Genomic DNA, 21659 nt, shown 5'->3' with positions numbered 1-21659 from the left:
CGAGCGGGCCTGATCGGCGGGCTTGCCTGTTAATGGGCATATTTGACGGGCAAACGATCAAATTGCCCGAAAGGCCGCCGAGCGAAATCACTGAGCTGGTGCCCGGTAGCTGGAGTTTCTACCCTGCCAGACGCAAGATAATATCGTGAACCCACAGCGGGCCTTCATCCCACATTCCACGGCATAGTAGCACAGTGAACATTTAACGATGGCAGCCCAGGATAACTCTAGTGAGCCACCGACAATGCTAGGCACCATGGTTCTCGTACAGCACTCCACCCGCTACTGGCAACATCGTCGGGCAGGCCCAGCTGTTCATCACTTCGGTCGTGTGGACAACATTCACGGGCAGGCCCGCGAGAATTTGCCCGTTAACGGGCAAACCCGCCGATCAGGCCCGCTCGTGTAGACAGGCCTTAAGTTGGATCAAGGGGTGGGGGAGGGTAAGGGGCCAGAAGCCCATTCCAAATTTGTTCTTTCATTACCTCATTGTAAAGGTCCTGCCTTGAGTACACCGGTACATCTCAGAAAACAGTAATACACTAGCAGATTTTTTCAGCATTTAATAAAACACTCCAGTGAAAATAATTGGAAGGATATTCAACACAAAGGGTAAATCTCTAAACATATAAGATTATATAAGTGTTACTTTTGGGGCAAAAGTAATACTTCATACATTTTTAAATATTTACTCTCAATAATGTGTTGAATATCCTTCCAATTATTCTCAATGAAGTGTTTTATGCTGGAAAAAACTACCACTGTATTACTGCTTTATGAGACATACCGGTGTACACGGGGCAGGTTCCTCAACCTCTGCAATGAGGTAACTAAAAATAAATAGATAAATAAAAAATGAGGGGCCTTCACCCCTTTTAGCCCCCTTTGAGTCCGCTATGTCAACATGTTTTCAAATGAAAAATCATGAGCGAAAAATGGAGGATTTTTAGACAATTGCAGAAAGGTCTAGACACTATTTTTGCATAAATCCAAAAATGGAAAATTAATTTTGATACTAAAAAAAAATGCAAGTACACCAGCCCCTCCATTTAAAAGACCTGATGCAATAATCTATGCCCAAGGGGCTTCCCCCCCCCCCCTTACCTGGTAGGTAACTAAAGTTGAAAAGCATAAACCCACTCTCACCCATTACATTCCCATCCACCACCCTTTCACTCCTCCCATCTTTTGAATGCATTCATTCAAAAGCACAAGCCATGACTGGCCACAAGGGGATTATCACCAAGATAAATAATAAAAACTTAAAACTTGCAACATTGTGTGTGTTATATCAACAAATAAAACACCAATCAATGCATTTAATGAGCAAATTACAATAATACTGCACTGATTTGGGAAAAAGTCAAACCCCAGACTTGGCTTTTAAAATCTTGACTTAGGAAAAATTTAATCAGTTTTTGAGCTGTGCCATTGTAAACATAATAATTTTCCTGATGAAACTAGATATAAAACTAGAACAGATTAGTAGATAATATTTGCATGGTTCTATCAAACATACATGTGTATCAATATGTTATATTTTTTTTTAGTGAATCCTTTTCCTCAAAATTTTGCTGACAGCCACAACCATGTAATTGTGCAGACATATCCTGAGTACAATGATGTCTTTATCAAGTACATCATTGGTGTAATGGGAAGTTGCCAGTCTCACCACAAAGGTATCACTGGAGTCCAGTTCAGTGTTCATTTTTTCCCCAAGCTTTCCTTGTATGCATTTTCAACCCTTTCACTCACAATTTGCCAAATTTTCCTCACCAACATTTTCAATCCTTTTCCCTCAAAGAAATCTTCTCACCCAGTGCCTTTTCTGAGTATAAACAAGTATATTGGACCCAACAACAGAAAAGTTGAGCCCAGTTGTGAATGCTAATCATGAGCAACTGAGCCTGCAGTGTGAACATTTTTCCCAGGTTGTGAACTTGGCTTGCAAAGTGGGCCTACCTCACCAACCCAGAAAGTTTAGATGGCCATAGGTCCATATATAGCAGGCCAGTTGTTTATTCTGTTAACTATTTGTCAGTGACATAGCACATGTGGCTGATTATAAGGCAAACAGTTGCTGACTGAGTTTGGAAGGATTTGTGAGAAAAGAAATTGACCCCTTGAATACAATGACACCTAAGTAGGCGTCATGAGGTGCGAGTGAGTACTGTATACAGGGATGCCAGTGTTGTCTTCCTGATTATATTTATTTTGTAGTTGTAACTGAATTATCCTCTTATTCTGTGAACAGGTTTGATCACTTTTTCAGTGGTTACAAACACTCTTGGTGAAAGAGAATGAGTATAACTGCTGTAACTTTATATTTTATAATGCATGTATGGTGATGCATCATCGTACATCAGGCAGCTAATGTGTGCGCAAATATTTGACTTGTATTGAAGAAGATAATACATGAATGTGCATGAGAATAAAGTTATGAGATGTACATGGAATGTTGATGGTGGCAGGTTGACTGTGAATATAAATGGTGAGGTGCTTGAGCAAGTGGAGAGTTTGGTTACATGTTGTGATAAATGGGGGAGTGGATGTGGAGATGAGTTACAGAGTAAAGGAAGCATATAAAAGGCTGGGTGTTAAGGAGTGGATGTGCCTATGGTGCTACAAGGAGCAGATTTTGAATGTAAGAGAACCAGAAAGGAACAGGCTGAATATAATGGAGATGAAGTGAGAAGTATAACAGGTGTTTCAAGAATTTATTAAATGAGAAATGTGTTTGTAAGGTAAAAACAGGTATTGGTAGAAAACTGTCTGATAGGTAGGTAGATTATAGAGTGTAGAGGCAGTTTGGGCATATGGAATGAGTAAATGGGGAATGATTAATGAAGAGGATGTGGAAAGAAGTGAAGTAAGACTAAGAGAAAGATGTAGAATGCAATAGGAAGGTGTAGGGTGAAAAGAGCTTTGGATGTATGTATTTTGACTGTTCAGCATGGAAAAGAAGAGTACAAGATATAGAGGTGTGTAGAAAGAGATAATGAATGGATGATGTTACCCAAGAAATGTTTACTGCCTCTACTCAATGGTGCTTTATGGTATTGTGTTGTCATAGACAATTCAGCAACATTTCTATCCTTATGGACAATATTACACTGACATATGTTTATGGTGTTTGTTCAGGTAGTAGAGTTGATGTATATAGTGATATAGTATTCCTAAGCTATAGGAATGTTGATGTATTACATTAGATGGTGTATGTGATGTGAAATGATCATAGTTTGGGCTCAGTGCTGTTGTAGGAGTGGATGCAGTAGAGGGGGTTGTGTGATGAAGCCATGTGGAGAAACACCCTCAGTTGCCAGGTCCTACAGCAGATGAACTATGCCTACTGCACTGTGATCCACAAAATATGGCAGTAGTCATAGCAGTGCTTCATTCTCAAGATGATAAAATGGGAAGGGTAGTGTGTAATGTAAGTGAAGTTTTTGGTGAGCGCTTGACTAAGGGGATTGCAGCTTGTGCATATAGAATAGATCAAAATATGCTCCCATACTTGTGGAGTTAGGTACAGTATCTGGGATATTCACTAGTTAAGCAGTTTAGATAATTGCTACTTGTGGCAGAGGTCAGGAGTGGAGGCAGGTCAAGCCCTGACTGGCAGAAAGTGAGCTTGTAGAAAAGGCACACTACATCAATTCCCTCCTTCAAAAAGTCCTCTGTAAGGAGGCACTGTCCTATCCCTCTCTGAAAGGGGGAGTTCATGATGTGTAACCAAATTTAAACCATGAAGTACAAAAAGACTTCTCATGCACATGAGGATAAGAAATATATGACATGCAAGTTTTTTATTTTTCTTTATTATTATTAAAAAATGTGGAATGCAATAAAATATCACTCATCAAGTCTAGCTGGGATATCTAACATGAGTATATGCCAATGAAAAAGTTTATTCACTATGAATCCTAGCATGGGAACAACATGAGGAGCTGGATATGGTATTTTATAAACCATGATTATATGTATAAAAATCAAACAACTTATATCCATAGCTATTTGTGAATAGCAATAGAATTTTATAAACTTGAAAGACAAGATACTGAGGGAATGGGGTAAGAAATGACATGATATCTTCTGTATCTAACAGTAAACAACCAATGTTATTCTTATGCTAAAGTACTAATACTCTCCACTCACACTCGTGTAAAATACTTATTAGATATATACATTTATGAAAAGTTCCAGAAAAAATCTATAATATAAATTCTTTTACAATTAACAAAAATTACTGTATAAAGTGAAAACACGGGACTTCAACAAGTTTCACTTGTGGAGAAAATCTTCACTCATGGACAACCCTCCTCAATAATATCTAACCAAATTATCAAACAATGCTCAAATTGTCAAATAATTAACTCCATCATAGACAAATTTATAAAGAATTTATTTAAAATTAAATGCATATATACTATTGCTTTACATGTAGCCTACATCAATATTCACATCTTACAATGAGATAATGGAAAAGATGTTGAAATAATGGATAGAAAGTATGATAATTTTAATCCTATCGGTTTGGTGGCATACTTTATTAGTTTTGTTCTGGCTGACACAAGGCTATTTCAAGGTGAAAGGTGAATTCAGAGCTTCAAATGGGTCTCCATGAATAACGATTCCCAATCAGGCTGTTCATCTTGGACAGTAGCACAAAATCATCTGCTATGACCCAGAACAGAATCTATGAAGCATACCATTGTACTTTAGGAGTAGGTGATAATGAAAACTTCTGAACAAGGAAACAAACTAAACAACTGCAGTTGTATGTATGGCAACCTGCATGAAACCTGAACTACATCTACACAATAAGAGATGAGATACATCCCTTAATTTCTAGCCAAACTGGTTAAAGTGGTTTGGTAGTAAATTATTATTGATAGAGTTATCACGAACAAATTGATTGGGTATTTGATTGAGGCTGCTGAAGACATTGCAACGGACAAGAACAACTCCTGTAGGGTTGACATCCACTTTGAAACGTTTATCAGGTAGAATCACTCCATACGCTCGGTTGTCAAATAGATCTGTGATACTGTAACCTGTTGGATTTGTTAGGCCAAGCTCCTTCAGTGTAACTGATACCTAGGTTCAACAAGGAAGAAAAGTTAAATTTAGTTATCAGTCAAATGATATGGGGCAAATACTACAACTACATACTGTCATACATGCTTTTGTCTCCTCTTCACAGCCATAGGGATGATCCCTGGCAAGCTCCAAGGGTGACAACTAAATAATTTCATCCATCTTCATACAAACATATCAGATCCCAACCATATTAGCCCCTTGAACATGCTGATATTCTATTTTATTTCAACTCATACAAGATGATATTAATTTGAGTAAGTGAAAACAGTTATCTACATTCCATTCTATTTGTACAATTTCCATGTTTTATTTCACTGCTATAAATACAGTATCTACAAGCTACTATGTGCTTCAAAACTTACTTCAGATGGTGTGCCATCAGTTCTGCGATTCAGGAAAGCAATGGCATATGAGTAATAGTTATTTACAACTGGACTAATAGGGCGAGCCCAGATTTCAATACCCTTGTCCTGTAAAACAAAGAGCATAAAAATTATTTTATTTTCATTAAAAGATTCTTAAAGATTGTTATCATTATTGTTATTTTATTCTATTTTATTTATTTATTTCTCTCTCACTCTCTGGAACATGCCCAATTCTAGTCTACCATCTATTCTTAAGAACGCTCCACTTGTCTGAAGTATTAGACTAACTAATATCTGTGAATATCAAAGAGCGGAGTGAAGTAGGAGGTGAGCCATGTGTTACTTGCAGATAACTGTGTGCTTGTAGCCGAGTCAGAGGATAGACTGAAACAATAGGTGGCACAGATTGGGATGGATGCAAAGCCTGGAGCCTGACTAAAAAGATAGAAAGTCTTTTTGTGTTTGAGAACAGTGTACTAAGGAAAATATTAGGCCCAGTATTTGGCTGTATGTTATTGTGTAGTATAAACTGTGCAGTGGCATGATATCAATACTTTAGTGTCACAACATATTGTCTATGTTAGAGGAAATCTCTAATCATGGAGAAATTATGCTACTTTATTGTACTGCGACTCTTTGTTATGCTGTCACACCACCTCTTAATACTATCGTGTACCATTTCTTTGAGTATAAATTTCCATTTACCACCTTTCCCCTGTGGTATGGGGAAGAAAGACAACAGCCACCTAGTTTACTCGGGTTGTAAAGACAGCTAAAACAGGACAGAGTGTGGGACTAGGTATTCTGCTCTTTGTAGTCCTATGGGTACATTCCTGTCAGAAATGAAGGCATAAGAGGGTCTGGGAGGAATTTTCCAACCAGAACCCTAAGGTTTGGGTCTTTTAATATGGATGGGTGTGGTACAGGTGAGGGTAAAAGGGAAGAGATAGGCAGAATGTTTGTGAGAAGGAAGATGAATGTGTTGGCATTAAGTGAAACTAAATTAAAAGAGAGAGGTGATTTTGAGTTTGGGAGTGTAGTGGGGAGGGTGTCAGGACTGAGGGGAAGATGAGGAAGGGAAGGGTTGGCTCTATTAGTAAGTGAGGAGGTAGGTAAGTGTGTGGTGGAATGGAGGGAGGTTTCTTCAAGGTTAATGTGGATGAAGGTGAAACTGGAAAGGGAGGTATGGGTCTTTATAAGCACATATAGGCTGGTAGTGAGAAGTGTGTGGAGGAAAGTGAGGCTTTTTGGACAGATTTAAATGAGTGTGTAGGAGATGAACCAATAAATAGAGTTGTTGGGAAGTATGGGGTGCCAAGTAAAAATCATCGTGGATCTCTTCTATAACTATCCTTTTTGAGTTTCTTTTTGTGTTCTCTTGTTTTTCTTCTGAGTGTGTGTGTGTTCAGTACGGAAATATTCTTAGTGCAAGAAATAACAATAATTTTCATCCCACTTCTGCTTCCAGTTAACTCATACCTTATAGATTCTCTTGCCCTGAATGCCAAGGGGATCCTGGTTGACATCAATAACAGCCTTATTCTTGAGGATAGCTTTGTACTCAGGGCGTATTGTGCGCAGATCCACTGACATCAACAAGGGAGCTGCAAAGATGGCCCACATAGCCATCTGTGATTTGCTCTGCTCATAGCTTAGCCCAAAGTTGCCAATAATAAGCTGCGGATAGAAAGAATTAATGAAAACTGATGTCCATTTCTCATATTTGTTATTCTAAAGTGAAATTACAGATTTGGTGGAAGCTAAATATGAAAGTGAATTAAGTTTTAGCTTTATGTTAATAATGTTTATAAAATCTATCTCTTTGTGTACCAAGGGCTCCCTCTATAAAGGAGGTAGCCAAGTCAAAAGGCAAGTACCCACTCCCATCCACCACCCTTTCCTCCCCCTCCCACCCATTTTACTCCCATCCACTACCCTTTCCTCTTTCTTTTCTAAGCTCCTTGTGGATGAAGAGTCATCCCTGCATCTCACCCACTGCCCTAGGTCAGAAGCAATATAGCCAGACACAGTGCATCCATAGCAAGGCCGTTTCACTTAATCAGTGACACCCCCTCTCTGTCCCCTCATACCAAAAATAACAAATGCATCAAAATATCATTCAGACATAACAACTTCCTAAAACCCCCATCCCCCACCACCTCCCTTCCTTGCGTCACAGTATCATCTATACACAGCCATTCTCCACTCACTTCCTTGCTCAAGAGACATTAGCCTCTTGCTCAAAGCCCCTTTCACTCCATCCATCCAGTTCATCCTCACTCATCCCCTCATGTTCACTTCGTCCACCTCTACCTTCCACACCTATCTCCTATTTTATATATACAGGTATATTTTTATCATTCCTAGCCTCAAATTCATGTACAGTTCCAATTTAATCTATATCCTTGATTTCCAATTATCATATTTAGATTTAAACTCATGTATTGCTTGAACTTTGGCTGTATCCCCATGTATTTATGCACCTATATGGAAAACTGTATTTCTTCACATCATTAAAACATGTGGTCTTTCTTAATTGTGGGGCCACCACTTTGAGATATCCACAACGGTCCAAAGAATAACATTTAAAGATTATTATAAACTATCTGTTCTAAAAATTAAACATGGAAAGTTTCACTTTTATATAGTTTAGTGTTATGTATATTAACATTTTCTTATGACAAATGAAGTTCAAAAGTAACAGTCAAGCAATGTGGAGGTCTGTTAGTGTGGTAATTTATCTTTTTAAATTAAAGTCACTCTAAATCTACTCACCATATCTGGGTCATTCCAATGACCAGGCCCTGCATTTGGCACTATGGTATCTTGATTATCACCATAGTAATCAATGATGCGCTGCACAGAGTCCCAAGAATCTTGGATGTCATCAAAATTACGCCAAAGGTTGCAGGTCTGGATGATTGCTGTATAGTTGGGCTGAAAGACAACAGGAAAACAAATTCTCATATCATTTAGATTTTAAGGGAATTTTTCTATTATGCCCATTTCATATGATCTGTTTCAATTTTCATGGGAAGTTTCTTAACATATCAAAATTCTAGATTAACTTATATTTTGTAATTATTGTTATTCCCAGTTTCATTAGAAGAAAAAAAAAAAATAAAAAAATAAAATAAAAAAAAAATCTGTTTCCCCCCTCAATTTTTCATGCATTTGTGATTTATATCCACAAGTGAGACTTGTGCTGAAAAAAAGCTGCTGTGAGGATACAAGGTTACCCATCTCATCTATTCAAACTTGTGTATAATTCTTTTTTTTCTTATTAATCCATCATCACATGACAAGGAGGGATTTTCTCATATATATATATATATATATATATATATATATATATATATATATATATATATATATATATATATATACATATATATAAACCAAAATGAATATGTACACAGATGAACCCAGAAACTATGGACTAAAGGGGGAACTATTGCTCAATTAAAGCCATTTGTCCATAGGGTACATTTGTTGAATGTAACATATATAAAGGGTCGTAATAATTACCGACAACTACTGTCAACTCCGATGATATTAAATGTTTTTAGTTAATATTGGCATAAATAATTTGTGCTATACTTTATCATATCTGTAAATCTTAAAGTACTGAGCCACATCAATATCATGCTTCAAGATGTGATACACTACTGACAACTTGTAGCTGAATATATTCTTCAAGACCCCATGTTTGTTTTTTGTTTGTTGTGGATGGTCATGCTAATTACCATCTATTATTGTCCAGTGCTGTCTGGATGCCATCTGGTGCCACCCAAAACCATCCAGATACAGTCCACAGCCGTCTAGACATAGCCCAGAGCCATCAGGATATCATCCAGAGCTGTCAGGACATCATCCAGATACCTTATGTTACCATCTAGATAGGATTATACTAAAGACCAACAAGTAACATATTTGGACCAACAAGCAGCATATGAATTAATATAATGTTTTTGTGGTGAAAATTATTTCTGCTACGTCATATATGTAGAAATAAGTGAAGAAATAATTTTTTCTCTGCCAACAAGCCTTGTCCCAAACTGCCAATGCTTACCAGTTGACTGACAAGGACCAACAAGTAACATATTTGGACCGACAAGTAACTCAAAATGAGTGGTTAGCAGCATATAAATTAGCAATATTCTTGTTTTTGTGGTGAAAATTATATATAATGCTTGTTGGTCATTTTGAGTTACTTGTTGGTCAAAATATACTAGTCAGTCAACTGGTAAGTGTCGGCGGTTCAGGACAGGGCTTGTTGGCAGAGAAAAACTTATTTCCTTACTTATTTCTACATATATGATGTAGCAGAAATAATTTTCATCACAAAAATAAGCATTATGTTAACCTATATGCTGCTTGTCAGTCATTTTGAGTTACTTGGTCCAGATATGTTACTTGTCAGTCTTTGTCGATCTTCAGTATGACCCTATTTAGACAGTAACATATGGTGTCTGGACGATGTCCTGATGGTATCGGACAGCTCTGGATGGTACTGAACAGTAATTAACATGACCCACTGCGGAAGACAAACTAACGGAAGTCTGAGGATGGATCTACCTTGAATGATGATGAGTAGGACTAGGACTAGATACATCGTCTTATATGAGAATATTTTAATCTTACTGAAAAGTATAGAGATAGAAAAACTTCTCTTATTTTGGATCAATGAAAAACAGCTGGCTGGTGATGTGATTTCTAAGACAATAATTTGTGGGAAAGTGAAAAGGCATGCTTGTTACTAGTGCTCAAAAGGAGGAGTTTATAGCCAGCAGGGGGTGTTTCGAGAACTTTAAGAAAAGGATTGGGATCCATTGTATTGTTCTCTACAGAGAGGCTGCTATCTCTAATTCAGAAGCAGCAGAAAAGTTTGTAAACAATTTAAGGCATTTGTGAAGAGTGAGGGGTCTGTTCCAAACTAAATGTTCAATTGTGATGAAACAGCCCTCTTTAGGAAAAAGATGCCCAGGCAAACATACATTTTAAAGAAGAAAACTCTGTTTCAGCCATAAGTTGATGAAAGACCACCTTACTCTCTTGCTGTGTGGTAATACTAGTGGGAACTACAAGATCCAACATATCCTCATGTATCATTCAGAGAATCCATGAATCTTTAAGAAGAACATCATTAAGAACAAAAGTAATGTTATATGGAGATTGAATGCGTAAGCATGGGTTACCAGGCAGTTCTTCACTGAATGGATACATGAGGAATTTGCTCCTTTATCTTATCTTATCTGCATGAAAAAATTCTCCCAATGAAGGCTCTCCTTGTCCTGCATATCCTCCTGCCTTAGAAGATGAATTGGTTGGTGAATATAGCTTCATCAAGATAAAACATTTGCCCCCCAATACCACTCTTCTTATCCTGCCCATGGACCAGCAGGTGATCACCAAGACTATGTTTCTTGGATGTTTTGAACTGATCTTCAGACAGTTCTGGAAGGATCACTACAATATCCTTCACTGCCTAAGAATCATCAAGAAAGCATGCAGAGAAGTGTCTTTGAGGACAATAAACTCTGCCTGGAAAAAGCTCTGGCCTGAATGTGTTGCTGCAAGGGACTTTGAAGGCTCTGTGGAACTACCTATTGTTCCTGACACTGTATATCTGGACAAGTCCATGGGTTTGGAAGTCAGCAAAGAGGATGTCAACTAGTTAGTGGATGATCACAGGGCTGAGCTCTCAATGGAAGAGCTTCAGCACCTCAATCAGCACCAAAAAGAAGTCACAGAGGGAAAAGGCAGCTGGCATCTGCAATATCAGTGCAGAACTGCTGAAAGCTGGAGGTGAGGCCATGATCCATGGGTTACAATTTATCTTATATTATTTGTTTTTGTTTTGTTATCATTTGTCTGTCTGATTTTCATTTATTATTAGTTATATGTCAATTTATTATTATTTACTATTTACCTGTTTATTATTTAACTATACCTATGCATTTATTTATGTATTTTATTTGTTATTTACATTATTATAGTTTTTTATCTATTATTTTATTTGTGTATACATTGTGACGAATGTGGATAGGAGGTGAAGGGAACACGGGCTGAGGGAAATACTTTTATTCCTGCAATGATTAGACTTGATCTCTGGCCTATACTCCGGGACTTAGTGCTGTAAAATATGGAGGAGGCATGTTTAGCTTTTTTCCTGTTAAATCAGGAGTGAGGAACAGGTGTGTCCTCATCCCAATGCTTTTAAACACCTGCAAGGACTGGGTATTTGACAAAGTTGTCAATCAATGTTGCTGCAGAACATTCATTAGCAACACCAAAGTCAATGACCTTGTGTTTGCTGATGATGCTCTCTTTCATGCAGATTTGTTGGAGCTCTTGGTTGTAGCCAATGAATCACTGCACAGGGAGATGAGACCAGTTGGACTTCAGGTCTTCTAGACTAGATCAAGGTCCAGGCGTTTGGGGGCTTACTGGATGGTGCAGTTCAGTCTGCTCATGCGTGTGGTGAGAACATTGAGGTCTTGGAAACTTTTATATACCTGGGTAGTATAGTGCATAACAGTGGTGGGTCATGTAAAAAAGTATTTCTAAGGATTAATATTGCTTGTATTTACCTAGTTGTATTTTATGGGAAGGGGAGCTATGCTCGTGGTGTCCCGTCTTCATATCTCATTTTATCTAAACTATTTTTAAATTTATGTATTGTTTTTGCACACACCACTTTCTCATCTAACTTGTTCCAACTGTCTATTACTCTGAGGAAAGCTGTTCTTTTTCACATCTCTTCTATAGCTGTCTTTCTTGATTTTCTTTCCGTGTCCTCTTGTATTTCTATCATCCCATTTTATCAGATTCTATCAATAATTTCTATGCCTTTCATGATTCTGTAAATAGCTATCAAATCTCCTCTCTCTCTTCTTTGCTCTAGTGTCTGTAGTTCAAGTTTTGCTAGTCTCTCTTCATATGATAGTTTTGAGAGTGTTGGTGCCAATTTTGTAATTGCTCTTTGTATTCTTTCAATTTTTTTTAATACATTTTTTTGTACTTGGTGACCACATCGTTGCTGTGGTATTATGGACTTGCTCAACCAGAGTGTATGACATTGTCATTATTTATGCAGGACTAAGATTAGAATCTTCAAGTCACTTATGCTTCCTGTCACTATTGTGCTGGTTAATGAAACCAGCCTAAAATTTAGTAGTATCTCCTTACTTCCAACTTTGTGAATTGGTACCACATTTTTTCCAATTATGCAGCTCAATTCTTTCTTTTAATGAACATACAGCAACACTTTTGTCTGCCAGGTGTTACCTACATTCTTTAAGTATCCAGTTTAAGATCCCATTTCATCTACATTCTTTAAGTATCCAGTTTGAGATCTCATTTAATCAAGTTTTTCTCATATCCATGGATCCCCCCAAAAATTGAGTACTTGTCTCACTTTTATATTTATATAATCTATTTTCCTAAAATTTACTACTGATAAGCCTGTGTTTTTGTATGGACGTACAGGGGATCCTAAAGTTATGATGAAGTTTTGTTCCTACTCCACGTCATAAACCAATTTTTGGCATGTATTGGAACCAACCAATGTCACTCACCTATGCTAATACTATAGTACTGTAAAGTCATATTCTACAACATGAAAACAAACTGTTGTACCTGTAAAAGACATATGGAGGACATACGCTAAAAAAAAATTGTAGCACTCGGCCAATGTTTGTCAGCTTTTCTCCCTTTTACACTCGTTTCACTGTGTCTAATCTAACTTCCATGGTGATTACTTTAATTTTTTTTTTTTTTTTTTCAATGTACTGCCATCAGTAAAGTCTGCTTTACACTTGGGAAAAAATAAATAACTAAGCAAAAGGGAATGTGTTATAACCACTAAACAACAGAAGTTGAGACCATTGCAAACTAAGGACTCCTTGTATTTACCTATTGTATACAAGGCTGGAGTTCTTATGGGGCTTCATGTCTTTGTTTCCATTTATCAAACCAGGAAGTGAACTATTTTAAATGTTTGAGTAGTATGCCGCTAGTGTAGTATTTCTGTCGAGTTCAGTTAGCACTGCTTGTGTGATGTAATGCGATGGGTGAGTTGGGTTGAATGCTCTTGCATAGAACTGTGCACCTGTCATGTTTATGTAATATTGTATGAAAGTGGCAGTTGTTGACAAGTCCATTGAAATAAAGATCACATGAGGATGGAGCTTTTATTAGTATAACATTTCACTTGATACAGTTGTAACAAGTGAAACATCATACTTATAAAGGCTCCATTCTCACATCATGTAAAGTTCTATAGGGAGTATTTTGGTTTGTGTGTGTTGTTATTCTGTTGGGGTGGTCACAGTGCATATGGCTTTTATTTTCAACACTGTATTTTGTATAGTTTGCAAACAAATTTGCATTCAGGTCACCATCCAGCACTAAGACAATACTAGTAAAGAACAGGCCTGGCCACAGAAACAAACTGCCCCACATGTAACCATCACACACAAGACAATGAACACCACACCATACATTGCCTCACCCTAGTCATACCCAGGCAACAACACTTATGAGTGACTTATGAGTGACTTATGAACCAATGTGGTGGCTGTTGGTGGTAGATAGGGCTGATGAAAGAGTATTGGGATGGTTTGGACACATTGAAAGGATGACTGATGAAAGATTAGTAAAAGAGGTGTGGAAGGTAGAGGTGGTGGGAGTGAACTTGAGGGGATGACTAAGATTAGATGGATGAATGAGGTGAAGGGGGCATTGAGAAAGAGGGGAATGTCTATTGAGGAAGGAAGGGAGAGGGCATGAGATAGGGGTAAGTGGAGAATGACTGTGTATAGATGATACTGTTATGCAAATAAGGGGTGTGGGATGGGGGGATACCAGATGCTTATGTGTGAATATTTTGATGCAGTCCAAAGGGATTTCTCCCCATCTTCTCTTTCTCTACATGAAGGGATGGAGAGGGGGATTGCCGGTTAAGTCTTTCAGCCTTGCTGTGGATGTTCTGTGTCTTGCTACATTGCTTTTGACCTAGGGCAGTGGGTGGGATACAGGGATTAACCACCATCCATGAGGAGCTAAGGTGAGAGGGGGTAAAGGGTGGTGGATGGGAGTGGAATGGGTGGGAGTATGTGCTTTGGACTTGGCTACCGCCCTTATTATGGGGAAAAAGCTCTTGGTACATATATATGTATGCAAAGTAGACCACTTGGAAAAAGGAAACTAACGAAGCAGAGCGCTTTCGTATATTACATCTTCAGTGCATATTGAATTCATACATCTTCAGTGCATATTTGATTCATACCACCAGTAATCAAAATACCAACCTTCATAAAGGCTTATACAAACTTGATCATTTTATTTGTCAAGAAATTAGTAAGATGATATCAGGTAAATTATAACCCATCGACACTATGTGACCCTGGCGACTGTGACCTGATGTTGCCCCACCATCATAAGTTAATTGACAATGACCTTCTGCCCCCCAGGGGGTAATTGGCCGCTACCCATATCCAAACTGTCCTTGTTCCTTTGTTTCGTGTATATGTTATGTATGCATTTCTATTACTTTGTACTTGTTGCACTGAAGATGTAATATACGAAAGCGCTCTGCTTCGTTAGTTTCCTTTTTCCAAGTGGTCTACTTTGCATAAGTGAACACACGTACCCGTGTTCTTATTAGCATATATATGTATATATATATATATATATAAAACAATAATTCCAACCAATATTCATTGTAGATCTTTATACACATAAAATTCAAACCAGAAAATGAGGGTTTACCATTATTAGTTTTTATTCCATTAATATCCCAATTTCAGCCATTTTTGCATGTTACCAAGCTTTGTAAAAAAAAAAGTCTTATTTCAAAACCCTTTTCTGTGAATTAAAATCTTTCTCATGCATTAATAATTTAAAAAATCTATTTTAGATATTATTACAAATTATTTTTGGGTATTCTTTCTTAAGCATGGGACACATTATTGTATTTTACATTGATTCCTATGAAAAAAAAAAAAAAAATCACTTAACAAGTGTTTCACATTATGAGTAAGATTTGGGGACAAATTATGCTTGTTAAGTGAGGTTCCATCATATATAAAACTGCTTGGATTCAATGATTTTTGGGCAAAGAGAGTTCAGCCCTCCCCCCCCCCCAGATAAAAATAGTCTAGTCCTTCACATTTATGTAGAAAAGCATGAACACCAACAACTAATCAGTGAATAAACACTAAATTAAGTTTTCATTGTAATACAAGAAGAAATAAATGAAAAATCAAAATGACTATATAAAGATAAACATATACAAATTAGTAAACAGAAACTAAAATAACTAATAGTTTTAATGAAAGATTATTGTGACCTGCAAAACATTTTAATATCATTATGCCCTCCACCCACTAATGCCTTCAATATTTTTCATTTGAATTAAAGAATTGCGTGAAAATTATATAGCATAATGTTAGACAGTTTCATTTATTTCCAGATATCTCGTGATGACTGTTGCATAAAAAGAAATTACTTAATGGTGAAAAGCATATGCCTGGAGAAATGTAGCTGTGTATGAAGCTATCAACTTTGCCATATGTGCTTTGACTGTTGAGACAAGTAATAGTCACTGCTGCGATTTGGAGTAAATTTTGGGACACAAAAACCCCATGACCAAGAAGATGAGAAACCTCTACGTTCCTGATTGCACCACCAAAGCATCTTAAGTTGAGTGTAATTTCAACAGCACTATACTGTACTCTTCCTTGCTTATGATGGTGACTGATTTTGGTTAACAAATTCCCTGAGTGCACTTATTGACAGACTAAAGTGATTCTACAGAGCAGTGTCACAACACACTCTGTTAATTGAACATGTTAACTATAGAATATGCAGCAACTATCACCAGCCTGTCAGTGCTAAAATCTAGGAAATTCTCAAGCCACAAATCAAAATATTAATCAAACAAAGCAAACTGCCATTTGCCCCTTACCTCCATCCTTGTAAATATTTGATAAAACGGCCATGAGCATGAGTAGACCATTGGACGTCCTGTTTTGTTGAGAAAATAGCCAAACTCTGGGTAGCCTGAATAACAAACCCAGTCTTTAAGTACTATATTTACAACAACCAAAGAAGATACTGGTATCATATGGTCTAACACCATTCAACAGTGATTTTTCTGTTTCTTTTTTCAATTTTGATTAAATAAATATCCTGAGGTTTTAAATAGTCTACACATCAACAACAGCTGCTTACACTCTTCTTTAACCCTTTACTGGGCAGCACATCCCTTTTTCATTTACTTTTGTTTTGTATCAGAGAATTTTATTCGTATATGGGGGTTACTTCCACCTCACAAAGACCTCAGAATAATCACACATCAAACAGTACAGTTTTACTGATTTTTCTGTACAAGTTCTCAAATATTTGATTAAGCTGCAGTGGTGCTCCCTGTCAGGTAAGAGCATAATAAACATCTTAATATTATTTCCTTGCTACAGCAATGCCATTCAGGTTCATTCTCAATGGGATGTCACCTGCCAACTAAAGGGTTAAGCTGTACTTTCTTAAATAGTTTCCTTGCTATGACTTGTCTTTTAACTATCAAATAATGACACAAGTTTGCAAACCTACAACTGTAAATAAACTGGTTCCTTTGAAGATACATGTACCATTGATAAATGAAGTAGATGATTTTGTTCAGAGACTGAGGATTTCATTACTGTCAGTCACTGGGTTCTTGTCACGATGAAGTCAAAGAGTAACAGGACAGTAAGAGGAAGAATGTACAATATGTCTGGAAGCCCATAACACCTTGGAATTCAACAATGGCTCTTGAGCCCTCCTTTGGATAAACCTTGGATTGCTGTTGCCTCTAGTAAGCAACTGTTTTTATGTCAGTGTTTAGGTGTACTAAAGCAATTACAGATTATCTGCCCTCACCATGTGAATAAAAGGTACAAATAATGGAAGAGGATTCAGAATCTAGGCCTGTCCGGACACTGGGTCTCTTGGAGGTGTTGGTGGAGAGCTAATATTTCACTTTGTCTGCCCTACTGAACCATCATGTACAGGTGCTGATTCTTAGTTCTTTAGTCCAAGAATTAATCCTTCAGCTGAACTACACTGTCTTAAATAAAGAGAAAATATGTAAAGGTCAAGAGAAAAAAAAATGAAGGAGGAAAGAGTGAGAGCAAGTAATTTGTTTTATTATTCAAATTAGAAACACACTGAGTATATATATATATATATATATATATATATATATATATATATATATATATATATATGTGTAAGTGTGTGATTCACCATGGTCTTAGATCACGTGATGGACTCGTGATCAACAGCTATTTCCCTCCTGGAAGACTGCTCAAAGATCATAGACTAATCTATGAGTAATGCTGTGACCTTGCACATACACATACCCCAAACTCCCAGCCCATGAGAATTGGAGTAACGACTCGCAGCGAAGCGATATTGAAATTCTTTAAACCCTGGGCAGGATTCAAACCCGGACTCCCAGAGTATTTTGCTATGTACTTAAGTTAAGTCAAAGTACATGGCATTGTAATAAGTGCAAGTAAATAGTTTCATATATACACATTGATGAGTATACCGTTAGAGTGAGATATGATTAGAACAATGGAAAATTTACCTTTATTTTAGCACACCACTGCTTTTATCACAGCACAGAATAGCAAAACAAGAACATATACTTTATGCATAACTTGAAAAAGTAATATTACCTATGCTGTAAATGCAAAAGACTATCCAAATATTTCTCGTATCAGTAATAAAACTAAATTTGATGCAGAATATAATGGGAAGTATCAGGGTATTAAATCATCCCTTGTTCTATATTGATAATATATCCAGTAGTTTTATAACTTAAAATAACAGATAAATGGTATAGTATCATCACAAAGTTCAATAGACTCTGTATACAGTATACAACTTTTTATTATATACAATGTACTTGAATGTACAGTGAGACCTCTCATTAACGGACGTTAATTGTGTTTGGTGTTTTCGCTGTGTTTTCGGTGTTTTAGAGTGGTTTTTGGGTGGGATAGTGATTGCACACACTAAACAACAGCACCAAAACCACAGAGAAAACACCGTAAACACAGCTAATTAATGTCCATTAATGAGAGGTCTCACTGTAATTGGTATTTTTCTAGGTACTTTGGGTCTTAGTACAAGTACCACTGCATTTTCAAACACCAAGTACAAGTACTTGGACCCAATCCTGATATATATATATATATATATATATATATATATATATATATATATATATATATATATATATATATATATATATATATATATATATATATATATATATATATATACACAGTACTACCTCTCATTAACAGACTAAAAGGGGGGTAATGGTGTCTGTTGATGTGAATAATCCCTTGATTTGGAGTGGTTTTTGGGTAGCATAGTGATTGCACAGCACTAAACAACAGCACCAAAAACACTGAAAACACAGTGAGAACACCGCAAACACAGCTAATTAATGTCCATTAATGAGAGGTAGTACTGTATATATATACATATATAAGCCAAATATCAAGTCAGTATTTCTTGCATCTGTATACTTCTACAGATATGCAGATGATCCATGAGCACTCCATGATACACCAAGTCAAATGCCTTCTTGAGATCAACATAGCTGAAAGAAACCCCTAATGAAAGTCATGTTACTGTTCCACAAGAATATGAAGCACTAGGATCCGATCAGTTGTTGATTTACCTGATGCAAACTCAAGACTTTTCAGTCCTCTAAAACTTTAGTGGATGTGAATGAACCCATGTCAGCAATAGATGGGCAAGCACCTTAAATGGCACAATGAGCAGTGTAATGTCATAGTAGTTGTTGGAATCCTGCTGGCCCCCTTTCCCCTTTTTGGTAGGGATGACCAGACCCGTTTTCCAGTTTGAGGGAATGGTACTGTATGGAACCCCCGGATCATGGCCTCACCTCCAACTTTCAGTGACTCTGCACTGATGTTGCAGATGCCAGCTGCCTTACCACCCTTCAACTTATTCACAGCCTCTGACCTCTGTCAGAGAGGACAGATATTCATCTATCAATGGATCAGAAACTGGCACCTGAACACAACTGAGGGGAAGCTATCTGCTTGAAGACCCAGGTGCAACAGTTCATCATACTTGGCAAAGGGGCTCACCATCAGCAGTTCAGCAGTTTCCAGAGTTTCACTTTTAAAAGTGTCCCACAGTTCTTCAGGGTCTTCAAGAGAGCCAGGTACTTTGAACCAATTAGAGATTGCTACTGCATACACTGGGGTACATGCATAATCCCTGATTTTCTATAGATAAAACCTAGGTGGATATTTTGAGATTATCCTGGATTTGATATGCATTCTGAGTGTTGTGACCACAAATCTATGATTGGTCCCAAAGAATTCATGGTGGGCACCGGTCAATTATAGATTCAAGTTTGGGATAGAACATCTCCTTCTCTTCAAGATAATATGTTTCAGTAGTAGCCATGCTTGCAGAGATGCCATGCACAGCAAACCCGTGGGTTTGTGATCCATATTGGGGCTGGATGAACATTGACTCAAGAGTTCATCTGCCTTTTTGATTTTTTTCCCCTCCTTCTGGGTGTTTAACACACTATCCTCACTGGCAGGTCATCAGTGGGGGAAGACAGTTTAGTTGTCAACAATCCAACCATGCAATAAATAGTACTGGGTTATATTTAACCAGTAGTAGGACAGACACCTCACCTGACTAATTCTGACAAATCTATGATCAGTCCCAGAAAATTCAGCAATTTTGGTAAACCCTGTAGTTCTGTATGATCTCCCAACAAGTGCTAACAAGTATGTAATCAAACTCATTGGCCACTCTTACAATGTCAATCAGTGTGGCTCTCTTTTCTGGAACCAAGAACTGCCAATCCTCAGCCTTCTGGACTTTGCAAAGTTCAGAAGGAGAGAACTGTTGGTGTTCCTGGTTCCAGAACCATGAAGGTCTATACTTTCATAATCAGGTCTGTCAGTGCCAATAACCATGTTGAAGTTTCCCAAAACAACAAGTGTGTCTTGTGGCAGACACTGGTCATCTATACAGTAGATACAAGCTTGGCATAGAACATCTTCTCTTCAAGTAATAGGCCTCAGTAGGAGCATATGCTGCGATGAGAAAGATTATCTAATTGTGCCTCAGCCTCACCAGCATCACATGCTCATCAACTGGAATGACTGTGTATATAAAATACTGTGATGCAAGGAAGGACTGGGGATGGGGGTGGGGGAGGTACGGAGTGGTTACACATGAATATTTTGACACAATCTGAAGGGATTTTTCCCTGTCCTCTCTTTTTCTGCCAATTATGTGAAGCAGCCTTGCTGTGGATGTGTTCTGTCTTGTGGCATTGCTTCTGACCAAGGGCAGTGGGTGCGATACATGGATGACTTGTCCTCCATGAAAAGCTAAGGTGAGAAAGAGGAAAGGGTGGTGGATGGGATTGGAATGGGTGGGAGTGAATTGGGTGGGAGTGGGTATTTGCCTTTTGACTTGGCTAACCCTATTGTACGGGGGAAAAAGCCATTGGTATATATATATAGATAGATATTTAGATTTGAATTCATGTATGGTTCCAGCTTAGATTAAATAACTTTATAAGCTATCCTAGGTATAAAAGTTAGGCATTTATAAGTTTAACTGTACTTTTTCACATCCTTTAGACATGTAGTCTTTTACTTTGTTAAATGGAAAAGGGAGAATAGACCTAAGAGGGTAAGATTAAAGTGGCTGTATCTTCAACTGGAGATGAGAGGGTTGATGAATTTAGAGAATGAGCAGTCCATCTTGCAGAACCACTACAAGCAAGTACCAACCATAAGTCACTAACATTTACAAATAGGCAAAGATAAATTATTCAATTGATACAATATGTATTGTATTATCAACAACACATTAGTATCAGTTTAATAAAGTTTAAGTAAAATATAATGAGTTGGTAACTAACAACAGACATCAGTTGGCAACACATTGTGACAGTTTTAACTTAGCCCCTGTATAAGTCACACCCCAGTTTTTCAGCTAAAATTAGGTATAGAATAATATGAATTATACATATATACATAACTTGAATATGTTAGCTCTTTTATGTGAAAAAACAAGGGAAATTATGTTCAGGGTGATAGATATCTCGGGCCTATTTCAAAGGCC

General features: G+C 37.4%; 1 protein-coding gene across 8 annotated transcripts in view; it reads right to left on the bottom strand.

The window, feature by feature from the left end:
* Nucleotides 1-3892: 3892 nt before the first annotated feature.
* The window catches only part of LOC143040267 (alpha-N-acetylgalactosaminidase), a 145342-nt gene continuing 127575 nt past the window's right edge, over nt 3893-21659 (bottom strand). For 7 of the 8 annotated variants that reach the window (XM_076211044.1, XM_076211045.1, XM_076211048.1 and 4 more), the window contains 4 exons: nt 8241-8402; nt 6945-7142; nt 5463-5570; nt 3893-5097 (listed from right to left, as the gene is read on the bottom strand). In XM_076211044.1, coding sequence (XP_076067159.1) covers nt 4849-5097; nt 5463-5570; nt 6945-7142; nt 8241-8402 — 717 coding nt within the window. In that variant the 3' untranslated portion in view covers nt 3893-4848. Of the gene's footprint in view, nt 5098-5462; nt 5571-6944; nt 7143-8240; nt 8403-16437; nt 16533-21659 lie in introns of all 8 variants that reach the window. The other variant, XM_076211049.1, reaches the window with a different exon arrangement.

Source organism: Oratosquilla oratoria, chromosome 28 (assembly GCF_046742065.1).
Source record: "Oratosquilla oratoria isolate Oo_2021 chromosome 28, ASM4674206v1, whole genome shotgun sequence".
In the NCBI taxonomy this organism is placed as follows: domain Eukaryota; kingdom Metazoa; phylum Arthropoda; class Malacostraca; order Stomatopoda; family Squillidae; genus Oratosquilla; species Oratosquilla oratoria.
This window is presented reverse-complemented; position numbering and strand designations above follow the sequence as displayed.